Consider the following 12356-nt stretch of genomic DNA (forward strand, 5'->3'; position numbering starts at 1 on the left):
GTCGAGGCCAGCCCAGCTCGGCTGTCACCACACCTCGTGGCCCTTCTTTGAGTTCCCCGGCGCCGGTGCCCCGCCCCGCCCTGAGAACGCCAACGAGTGGGGTGAGGGGGCGGTCTCGGCTGAGGCCCTTGGCGTTCTCGGGAGGCCAGGGCACTCCCTAGGCCTCCACCGGCCCGACGCCCCCGAACCCGGACCTCCCCTCGCCTACGCCTGCAATCTTCCCTCCCGGCCCCGCGCCGCCCAGTGCCGCACCTTGAGGTGGGTGCGCAGGATGCTAGCACCCCCAGACTGGTCGGTGATCTCGTACGCGCCGGTCACCAGCAGGTCCTTGTGGATCTCCTCGCGGAGGCACTTGCGGGAATTAAGGGGCAAATGGAAGGAGATGGCGAGGACGGAGCTGGGGCCGAGCAGGAGCAAAAGCAACAACGCCAGCGGGCAAGGGCCACGCTGGGCTAGTAGGCCAGACAAACCAGACATGGTGCCAGAGCCTCGTTCACCACCCAGGGCCTCAACCGCGCCGGAACCGGGAGGACCCATGTGACTCACCTCTGACCCGCCAGTGCCGTCGGCGCCATTTTGGAGGCTGGCAAATGAAAGAGTATATAGCGAATCTTTTGGAACTCAAGCAAGGACATGGCAACACATTATGACCACAAACTAAAGTGGTTAAAGGGGATTTAGTAGAGTTAGCCGTAAAAGTTTAATTTTGTGGAGCTTAGTGAGTTCCGAGTCGGCCATGGCAAGTATGGGCAGGCCTGGAAGTAATTCTCCTTTTACTTCCGGAAGCTGTATCCGCGAATTTTAAGGTCAGTGATACCATAGCAACCAAGCCCCAATCAGGAACAGCCACAAGGGCCTTCGCTGAGCCCGCCCACTAGCCGCCTAGGCGCGCGGGGTAGATGCCCGAGCTGAGTGTGCGTGGTGTTGGACTAGGGCGTCTTGCAGCCCCCCTTGGCTCCTTGACGCCTTGATGACAGCTGGGACATTGACACGCTTGAGAGGACCTTGAGAGACAGAGAGAGGAGAAACTGTAGGACGCTGAGAGGAAACATTCTGATTTGGCTGTTGGGCGAGTGGGGACCAGTGCCTCAGAGAAGAAGGTGTAGAGGTCACTTGGTGAATATGAGCTGGACGGACGTCAAGTTCTTGCCCCGAGCGGCGTATTTGGGCTGGAGAAACTATGTGGCTTACTGAATGTGCATTTTATTTATTTAGCCAACATTGAGCGCCTGCTAGGCTAGGTTGTATTCGAACTAAATTTGAATTTTGTATTTAAATTGAGTAAAATGCCGTGTTTTGGTCCAGTCTGAGAGACGAATATAATACGGGTTTACCAGATACGCATTGTGAGGAGAGGGATGTATTTTGTGTGTTTTAAAAGCACAAACACTTAAGATATCAAGTTGGCTAGTCCATTCATAGTAAGCAAATTCACACGGTAATGATTCGTGCACACAATTAACAAGTATTTACTGAGTACTTAACTATGTGGCAGACACTATCCCATGGATGCATACCAAACATGTTTATTGATTTTGCAAACTTCTTGCTATGCCATCAAATATTTGGGACAGAAGAAGATATAAAGACGAATATGGAATACACAGTAGCCTATGTTTGGAGTCATTATCTACTTTGACAAATATTTATTGAGCATCTACAGAAATACCCAGAAGATGGACTATCTACCCCACGTAATTTAAATGATTGTTCTGTATTAGAACTCCTTTCAGTCCATCTAGTTTGTCTCCTGGTACTGAAGTGCCAGGAACAAAACAAGAACAAACATAAAAGAGCTGTAAAACATTTTAAAATTAGACAAATGCCATATAATAATTATTTTATGAGGTGTCCACTTAGGAACATTGAGTTTGATTGTCGTATCCCTGATCTAAGATAAGATTGCTAGTCTGCTCAGTTATGAAAAAAAAAGAAAAGAAAAAGACAATTGCTGTTGAGTCGATTTCAACTCCTGGCTGTACTCAGTATATCCTGATAATTTGCGTTGGCTTTTGGGAATCAGTAGGAATGGCTACCTAAGTCATTGTCACTTCTCAGTCCCAAGCTTCTTCAGACCATTAGCTAGGGATTTGCGGCCCATCAGATACCCATGTGTTTTTCTTTAAATTTCCACTTAACATTTATATAATAGATTATAAGTTTTTAAATATTTTCACTTATGTTATTTACCTCATTTCAAAAACCATGTGGAATAGGCTGAACCAGCCTGTTTAACAGATGAGGTAACTGGGTTCTGTGAGTCTGAAGAACTCTGGTACCCAAAGTCTCATAGCTTAGAAGTGACAGTCTGAAGTCCTGAGCCTTCTGCGGTAAAGAGGTATTCTTTCTTATTTGACAGAGGAAACGGAGACTCGGAGAAGTTGAGTTACTTTCCTATGTCACAGCTCTCAAATTCTTTCTTGTCCTATATTCCCACTTATTCTTGGCCCCCAACACTTCCTGTCTCCCTTCCCTACTTTATGTTTTTCGTCTTAGCATTCAGTACTATCTAATGTAGCATTTTACTTATTTTATAAATAAGTTAAAATATTTCATAAAGTACATTTTACTTATTTATCTTTTTTATCAATCTCCCCACTAACTAGCATATCTGTTTTGTGAGGGCAGGAATTTTTGTCAATTTTGTTCCCTGCTTTAATCTTCAGAACCGAAAATATGCCTGGCACTTAGGCATAATAAATATGGGTTCCTTAGCTCCTACTAGAATGTCTTAACAGCAAATTCCTTCATTTTCCTACAAATGTATCTAATCTATATTGTATCTAAGTGTAGGTGCAATTTTTTTAAATTGGAAAATGTGTTTTTGTTTCCATATAAGGACATGGGGGAAAAAAATGCTCCTCTCATTTCTGTGGAACTAAAGGGCGGATAGATACCCCTAGGGAACTGAAACTTTTAAACTCTTAATCTGCATTAAAGAAGATACATTTTACTTCTGATTGGGAGAAAGGCCTTATTCTGAATTCAGAATTAACAGAAAGCATCCCACTACTAAAGTAAATGCTTCTTCCCGACCCAGCAGTCCTCTGCTACATGGTGCCACTAGGGTTGGTGTCACCCCCTCCGCTCCCCACGGGCCTCCTCCTGTACTAGACCAGACAGATTTCTTAGTAATGTTTTTTGTACTAATATTACTCGTAAATGGTAATTTCCCTGTGTCACCCCTTCTTTTCCTTTAATTACTACTTCATTCTCAACAAAGTTGTTGATACAGGTTCACAAATACTAATTATCACAGTATTGTAGCTAAAACACCAAAAATTTTGACGAAATCAGCAACTATAAAAACAAGGCAGCGTGGCCATCTAAGATGCATCAATTGGTCTCAACACACCTGGATCAGAGGAGAATGAAGAATACCAAGGACACAAGGTAATTACAAGCCCAAGAGACAGAAAGGGCCACATAAACCAGAGACTCCATCAGCCTGAGACCAGTAGAGCTAGATAGTGCCCGGCTACAACCAATGACTGCCCCAGAGCTAGATAGTGCCCAGCTACAACCAGTGACTGCACTGACAGGGAACACAAAAGAGAACCCCTAAGGGAGCAGGAGAGCAGTGGGATGCAAACCCCAAATTTTCGTAAAATGACCAGACTTCATGGTCCAACTGAGACTAGAAGGACTGCAGGGGTCATGGCCCCCAGAACTTCTGTTGGCCCAGGACAGGGACCATTCCCAAAGCCAACTCTTCAGACATGGATTGGACTGGGTAATGGGTTGGAGAGCGATGCTGGTGAGGAGTGAGCTTCTTGGATCAGGTGGACACTTGAGACTATGTTGGCATCTCCTGCCTGGAGGAGAGATGAGAGGGTGGAGGGGGTTAGAAGCTGGCGAAATGGACACGAAAAGAGAGAGAGAGGAGGGAGAGAGCAGGCTGTCTCATTACGGGAAGAGCAATTGGGAAGTATGTAGCAAGGTGTATATAAGTTTTTGTGTGAGAAACTGACTTGATCTGTAAACTTAAAGCACAATAAAAAAAAAAAAAAAGCAGTGAAAGCAACAGCGTGTGCTGGTAGCATGCACAGATGAATCCATGTGATTTGGAGTGTGGATTGCAATTGGGTAACAATGACAGCTCTAACTGGAGCCCATTAGTAGGGTCACAGAGTGAATTAGCATAGAGTTTTAGCCTTGTAGGAATATTGATACATGTAAACTAGGCTTACAAAAAATGTTTTTATTGTTATAAGTAACTACAGGGATATTTTTATAGACAGTCATTTTGGTGTCACCCTCTCTGACAGTGTCACCTGGTACAGTCTGCACCCCCCCCGCACCCCGCCCCAGGACTCCCATCAGTGACACCACTGCTCTGCCATCCTGTCATCTGGAAACTTCCCCAGCCAGACCCACCTAAGATTCCTGATCCACCGGAGCCTCTGGAGGTGAAGAGACGTCACCGGGACACGCCCTCCACCCAGTCTATCCCTAAGCCACAGGTTTCTCAACTTTTGGTTTGTATTAGAGGGAACATGTTTAAAACACACCTCACCCTGGACAGTGAATCAGAAGCTCTTATTTAAAACTTGCGTTTGTAACAAGCTTCCTAGGCGATTCTGTGGCTGGGAGTCCTTGAAACACTTCGGCCCTCTCCTGGCACCTCATTTCACTATCCTAATCCTCCATCTTGAGGCTTGAGGCTTACTTAGCTCCAATGCAAAAGCAGTCAAGGGTTCCTAACTCCCGTGTCCCTTCCCATTCATGTGTACAGTCCCACTCACTGTGTACTTAAATAGGGAAAACAAAATGGCAGCCCTGGTGGTGCAGTGTTTAGAGCTTGGCTGCTAACCAAAAAGGTCAGAAGTTCAAATCTACCAGCTGCTCCTTGGAAACTCTGTGTGTTAATCCTACTCTGTCCTATAGTGTCACTATGAGTTGGAATTGACACTAACAGGTTTAATTTTTTTTTTTTTTTAAACAAATTGGGTTCTATGAAGATACTAAAGACCCTTTTGGGAGTAATTTGGCAATATTTGTCATATGTCATACCCTTTGCCCCAGGGAGTGATTCCTGGTTTTTCTTTCCTATGGGTTCTTTAATGCTGGGGTTCCCCCAGAACCTGGTCCCTGAGCCTCTGAGCTACACTCTAGATCATCTCATCCAGTCCCATGACTTTAAATGCCATCCATAGGCCATTAACCCCCAAACATGCCTCTAGCCCTGACCTCTCCCCGAAGGCCCAGAATCTATATTGAGCTCCCTACTAGACATCTCCACTTGGATGACTAATAGGCAACACATATTTAACTCTTGATTTCCCCTCTCCCCGCACTCCCAAATAGCTTCTTCCTCATCTCAGCAAATGGCAACACCTTCTATCCAGTCATCGAGACAATTTTTGTTTCCTCTTTTCTTTACCGTCTCCTCACACAGCCAGTTCATCAGCAATACTTATCAGTTCCGTGTCCTAAATATTTGCTAATCAATTTCTATTTCTCTTTAAATTAAGGAGCCTGATGGCACAGAGACGGAGTGCTGGTGGTGCAGTACTGATCTGCTAACCAAAAGGTTGACTGTCTGACCCCACCAGCTGCTCCACGGGAAAAAGATGTGGCAGCCTGCTTCCATAAAGATTTACAGTCTTGGAAACCCTGTGCAGCAGTTCTACTCCGTCCTATTGAGTCGCTATGAGTCAGAATTGACTTGATGGCAACAGGTTTGCTTTGGTGGCATAATGGTTAAGCACTTGGCTGCTAACTGAATGGTTGGTGATTTGAACCCACCAGTCACTCCTAGTGAGAAAAAACGCAGTGATCAATCAGCTCAAGTAAAGTTTGTTGCTATTGTTGTTAGGTGCAGTTGAGTCAGCTCCAACTCATAGCGACCCTATGAACAGAATGAAACACTGCCCAATCCTGTGCCACCCTCACAATCACTACTGTATACGAGCCCATTGCTGTAGCCGCTGTGTCAATCCAACTGGTTAAGGGTCTTCCTCTTTTTTCACTGACCCTCTACTTTACCAAGCATGATGTCCTTCTCCAAGGATTGGTCCCTCCTGATAACATGTCCAAAGTATGTAAGATGAAGCCTCGCCATCGTTGCTTCTAAAGAGCACTCTGACTGTAGTTCTTCCAAGACAGATTTGTTTATTCTTCTGGCAGTCCATGGTATAGTCAATATTCTTCACCAACACCATAATTGAAAGGCATCATTTCTTCTTCAGTCTTCCTTTGTCATTGTCCAGCTTTCTTAGGCATATGAGGGGATTCAAAATACTATGGCTTGGGTCAGGCTCACCTTAGTCCTCAAAGTGGCACAGAGGCATAGCTAAGGGGGCCAGCGGGGAACACTTGCCCCAGGTGCAAGTCCAAGAGGGTGCAGATGAGGCATGACATGACATTCTGAGGCACCTCAAATATGAAAGGCACCTAACTGAGGCAGCTGGACAAGGGGGGTAGGGCATTTCTGCTGACATGTTGCTGCTATTAACATCTATTCGTCTTGAAATTGGGGGGAGCACAATTTAGAGATAGCCCCCGGGATCTTTACCTCGCTATGCCCCTGAAGTGACATCTTTGCCTTTTAACACTTTAAGGAGGTCTTTTGCAGCAGATTTGCCCAATGCAATACGTCTTTTGATTTCTTGACTGCTGTTGCCAAGGGTGTTGTTTATGGATGCAAGTAAAATTAAATATCCCACTTGAAAGCAGAGAATACCAGAAAGATGTTTACCTGTGTTTTATTGACTATACAAAGGCATTTGACTGTGTGGGTCATAATAAATTATGTATAACATGGTGAAGAATGAGATCCCAGAACACTTAGTTGTGCTCATGCAGAACCTGTGCATGGACCAAGAGGCAGTCATTCGAACAGAGCAAGGGGATTCTGCATGGTTTAAAATCAGGAAAGGGGTGTGTCAGGGTTGTATCCTTTCACCATACTTATTCAATCTGTATGCTGAGCAAATAATTCCAGAAGCTGGACTCTGTGAAGAAGAACAGGGCATCAGGATTGGAGGAAGACTCATTAAACAACCTGCAATATGAAGATGACACAACCTTGTTTGCTAAAAGCGAAGAGGACTTGAAGCACTTACTGATGAAGATCAAAGACTACAGTCTTCAGTATGGATTACACCTCAACATAAAACAAAAATCCTTACAACTGGGTGTAAAGATTACAAACTAGGAAACCCTATGGGTCTGTTCTATTCTGTCCTATAGAGTCACTATGAGTTGGAATTGACTCAATGGCCCACAACAACAACAAACCACGGCCAAGGTAGCTGGTCAAACCTGGCAATTACTGTTTTTGTGTGGCCCAGGAGCTAAGAATTTTTAAAAGAGTTGTTGAAAGAGAGAGAGAATATGATACGCTTATGTGGCACACAAAGCCTAAAATATTTACTATCTGACCCTTTACAGAAAAAGTTTGTTTCTGTCACCTAGACAACAGCCTCCTGACTGTCACTTCTGCTTCCAGTCTTGCCCCACTGTAGTCACACTTCTTAACACACCCAGAGTTCTTTTTAAAAATAAAATGTAAATCAGAATATGTCATCCCCCTGCTTCTTGTTGCACTTGGAATAAAACCCAAGTACCTTACCACAGCCCAAAAGGCCACTGTGATCTGTCTCCTGCCTACCTCTCTAATCTCGTTTTACCTGATGATCACTCTTTTTGAGACTCCCCACCCCAACACATTCACTCTTCTACAGACCCCCTGGCCTTCCAGTTTGAGCTCCTACCTGTATTAGGGCCTTTGCATTTACTTTCTGGAGCCTTTCCTCCCCATACCTTGTCATGTGGACTCTGCAGGCTCCTTATTCAGGTCCCAGCTCCAGTGTCACCTTCTGGAGGGCCCACCCAACCTAAAGGGATCCCTTCCACAGATCACATTAATGGGTTATTATCCATATAGCATTTGGTACAATTTGGCACTATTTGGGAGTATCCTGTGTATTTGTTTTCTTTTTTATTATCACTCCATCCCATTGGAATTTAAGCTCTATGAGAGCGAGAGCTCTGTTTTGTGCCTGATTTATCCCCGAGGCCAGATACAATATTCTGCACAGAGTAGGTGCTCAACAGATATTTATCGAATGAATGAAATAATATATATAAATCAACTAGTACATGAACACAGAGCAGTTGCTCAACAAATCCTAGTTCCTCTATCTAGTAAGTATTTTAACTGCCATTTTTCATATGGAGAAGCTGAAATCCAAAGATATTAAATGAGTCAGCCTTAGAGCTGAGAATACTCCGAACTACAGACCAGTTTTCAGATATAATTGTTAACACTTTTGATAAAACTTGGTATTTATTATTTAGTTCTGACTCTAATAAGAAGTTTTAGATTCCCGGACAGCCTTTCTCTCTCCTCACTTATAATACAATTTTGTGGTTTATAAGTGAATTTAAGTCTTCGAGAACAACCATAAAGATGTTAATAGATAATGCTGACACTTGCAGCATTCACTAGCATCTCACCTCAATTCACTTTGCTTGGAAAAACAAGACTTAGCTTCTTCTCTAGATTCTCATGTTGCAAAATTTTCATCTTCCTTGGTAGGAAGCATAAACCCCTCAGCAAGTCTCCAGGACAAGCAAGGCTCTTCATCAACGTTGTCTGTAGAACATTGTTGAGAGAAGGATTGGGACCCTGGCTTGTATGCTAAGACCTGTAAGTCTCAATAAATAACCAGCATCAAACTTCTTCCACAGATATCTGTGGGCTGAGATCTCTGAGAAGTCAGGATTTAACAACAAGAATTTTAGAATTTGAGAGATGAGCAAGCAAAAGATACAAAAATGAGTCCCAAAAGAACAAGATTCATAAAACTTAAGAACCATCACATGAACCATCACGACAACCACATAACTGGAGTTAAAAAGGACAAGATTAGAAAAAGGGAAGCATCACCTCTGCCCCACAAGCACTGTATGCTACAGTGGCCATATGAAGTCCTGCAGGCCAGAAAGGCAGAAATGAGAAGAAAAGAGAAGGCAAATCCATCGTGCCAGCTGGGCTTGAGGACCCAAAGAACAAAAAGAACTTAGATTTGTAAAGATTCTAGAAGAGAAGGAAGTAGGGCTAGAAGGTAAGACGAGAACTGCAGGGGTTCCCCTCTTTACTTTATGTTTGTACACCCCTATGCTGCTTATGGCACAGGACCGGACAGTGTTTCACTCTGTTGTACATAGGGTCGCTATGAGTTGGAACCAACTCAACGGCACCTAACAACAACAATAACATGCTACAAAGGAGGAAAAAAAAGCATTGAGAAAGAAAGAAAAGAGGAAACTGCTCAGTACTTTGTGAAGTATCCCCAGAACTAAGCCCCTCCAAAAGACCGTTAATGGAGAATCAAATGGTATGCATCCTAAACATGAGCTAAACTCTGCACCTGGATAGAGCCATGCCTGAAGTCTGCCCACATGCAGGCCCTCAGAGGGATTGGACTTACTTCAAAGTGCTCTGAGGGATGGGGCCTGAGATTCTGCATTTCTAATATATAATGCCGGTGCTGGTGGTCCACAGATCACTGAGTAGCAAGATACCAGAAACTATAATAAACCTGGTTTCCTGGCTGCACGTTAGAATCACTGAAGAGGTTTAAAAAACAAATACTTTTTCCTGGTGATCTTTAAAAAAATATTGATTCCTGGCTCCCACCCCCAGACATTCTGATTTAACTGGTATGGGGTGCAACCTGAGCATTGGAATTTTTTAAAAACTCCCTAGGTGATTAGTGTGCATCCAGGATTGGAAAACAATACTCCAGCCTAACTCTTAAAAAAAAAAAAAAATTCTTACCCGTTCCTATTTCAGCACCCTAACCTAATGCTTTTTAAGTAGCAAGTTCTCAATAAATATTTCTGTTTGACTTACATTCCTGTTTCTCCTGCTGAAACATTGCTATCCTTTCTCCCACCAGACAACAAGGTTCATTCCTATGCTGGCCACATCTGCCAGCTCAAGGATTAGTAAAGAAGTAGGAATAGGAAGCAAAAGCTTCATATGAGGAGGAAGCTTTCTCCACAGGCACATGAGGGAGCCTTTTTCTTCTCTCTTGCAGAAAGTCATCGTGGCACGTGGACAAAGGAAGTATTAATAACCTTTCTAAAGAGATACTTCTCCAAGATTTGGTGTTTCACAGACCACAACCAGTACTGTCAGTGCTACAGATGGCCAACTTCTCCATTTCAGATAGAGGCTTCCGAAGATAGCTCAACCTCCATCCCTAAAGCAGAAGACCCAGCTATGGGGAAGAGAACCACCAGAGTCTTTAAGCCAGAGGTCAAAAGCCACTACCCACATGTTTGTCAGGGATAAGAAGGTCACCAAGCAAAAGTACTAGAGAGAGCTAGCTTTTTTGGAGTGAAATTAAAGTAATAACATTATAACAACCAGGACTTAATGGCGAGTCCACATTAAGAACCATGGGCATCTATCATATCATCTCAGTTATATGAAACGACAAGAATAGTAAATGTATAGAGACCAAAGCTTACTGGTGGTTACCAGGAGTAGGATGGAGGGGAAAAGACGGAGCCATTGTTTGGGAAGCAGTGAGTTTCTGTAAATGGTGACAGGCAATTTGGCATTGGTTAAGGGTAATGGTTGAACAATATGGTTAACGTAATTGATATCACTAAGTTGTATAACTGAAAGGGGTTGAATTGGCAAATGGTGTGCCATATATATCCTTACAATAATAAAAATAAATAAAAAGAACCATGAGCATCAAGAGATGTATTCTCTGGACAGGGGTTCTGTCTCTGCCCCGCCACCAACTCACTCGGTGACCTTGGGCTGGTATTTACCCTTTCTAAGTCTTGACTTCTTCCTTTGTAAAATGTGAAGCTTGAACTAGATGAGCTCTAACAGCCAAAGCATCCACTGGCCAGAGACTGAGGACAGAACCTTCCTTTGACTTCTTACAAGCCTCCATCCAAAGAGAAGTGAAGAGGTGGCAAGTTCACAAAGGCAATGACACTACATTGGTAAAAGCTGAGCTTCATCATCCCCCTTCAGGGCCTGATTCCTGGCTGGTGACTCGGCAAGCACAACTGAACCACAGTTCATAAACACCTCCCAGGGCGGATGGTGTGACTAGGATGAAAGCCTCTGCGTTTTTTTCCTAGGGCTTTCGGAACCAATGACCAAACACTAGGTGATGGAAAACAACAGAAATTCATTCTTTCACAGTTCTGGAGGCCAGAAGTCCAAAGTCGAGATGTCAGCAGGGCCTTACTCCCTTCAAAGGCTCTAGAGGAGAATCCTTCCTTGCCTCTTGCAGCTTCTGGTGGCTCCAGGCATCCCTTGGCTTGTGGTTGCAAAACTCCAGTCTTTGTCTCTGTCTTCACATGGCTGTCTCCTGTTCTGTTTCTCTTCTGCATGTCTCTTACAAGGACACTTGGATTTAGTGCCCCCTGGATAATCCAGGATGATCTCATCTCAAGATCCTCAACTCAACTGCATATGCAAAGACCCTTTTTCCAAATAAGGTCACATCCACAGGTCCTGGGTGTTAGGACATGGACATATCTCTTTGGGGACCACCATGCAACCTACTACAGCTTCCAAACGGAGAAGGGTACAGAGATGTACAAAATCCTCTAAAGCCAAGTCAAATGCTACCTTGTCTGTGAGGCCTTGCCGCTTCGTGTCACCCAGATGAGATCTCCTCCACCCTGGACCTCCGTCAGCATTCTGACTGTGCCACTTGTATGGTGATGGTCACTTCCTGTCAGGCCAGATACTTATTCCTGTGCTGTTCATGCCTTCCTCCCTACCTCCAGACCACCTGCATTAGAACCACCTAAGGAGCTGGTTAAAAATACAAATTCCTGTCCTTACCACCTCCCTTCCTCCCCCCACCATTGCCACCAATGTGTCAAGCTCTCTAGGGTTGGGGCCCAGAAGCAAGCATTTTAAATCATCTCCCTGGGAAGTTCTGATGCATGCTGGTCTGAGAAACACCATGCCATGCTGTGAACTCCATGAAGGTTCTCTGCTGTATCCCCAGATGTCTTATATTTATTTATTTAAGGCGATGAGAGGCAGGATTTCAGGGTGTGGGCCTTGGAGTCTGAATGCCTGGGTTCACATCCAAGCTCTGCCACCCAATAACTGTGTGACTGCAGGCAAGTTACCTAAACTCTCTGTGCCTCTGGTTCCCCTTATAAATGAGGATAATTATACTGCCTACCTCTGAGGTTGTGGTGAAGACTGGTTAAATAAAACGTGTAAAACACTTAGGACAGTGTCTGGCACACAGTAAGTACTCAGTAAATTTAAGTTATCATGAAACAGAACTGGTTGACAGTGGCTGATTTTTTCATTATATTCATAGATTCTTCCCTCCAAGAAACATACT

General features: G+C 44.1%; 1 protein-coding gene and 1 long non-coding RNA gene across 2 annotated transcripts in view; one reads left to right on the top strand and one right to left on the bottom strand.

Moving 5' to 3' along the window:
• Positions 1-530, bottom strand: part of TMED10 (transmembrane p24 trafficking protein 10) — a 37979-nt gene extending 37449 nt beyond the window's left edge. The window contains exon 1 of the mRNA XM_003408780.4: positions 253-530. Coding sequence (XP_003408828.3) covers positions 253-477 — 225 coding nt within the window. The 5' untranslated portion in view covers positions 478-530. The remainder of the gene's footprint in view (positions 1-252) is intronic.
• Positions 521-12049, top strand: LOC135232616 (uncharacterized). The gene is made up of 3 exons (XR_010323187.1): positions 521-3393; positions 4269-4463; positions 5475-12049. It is a non-coding gene; the product is annotated as an uncharacterized LOC135232616 (long non-coding RNA).
• Positions 12050-12356: the final 307 nt, after the last annotated feature.

The sequence above is a fragment of the Loxodonta africana genome, chromosome 10 (genome assembly GCF_030014295.1).
Source record: "Loxodonta africana isolate mLoxAfr1 chromosome 10, mLoxAfr1.hap2, whole genome shotgun sequence".
NCBI lineage: Eukaryota > Metazoa > Chordata > Mammalia > Proboscidea > Elephantidae > Loxodonta > Loxodonta africana.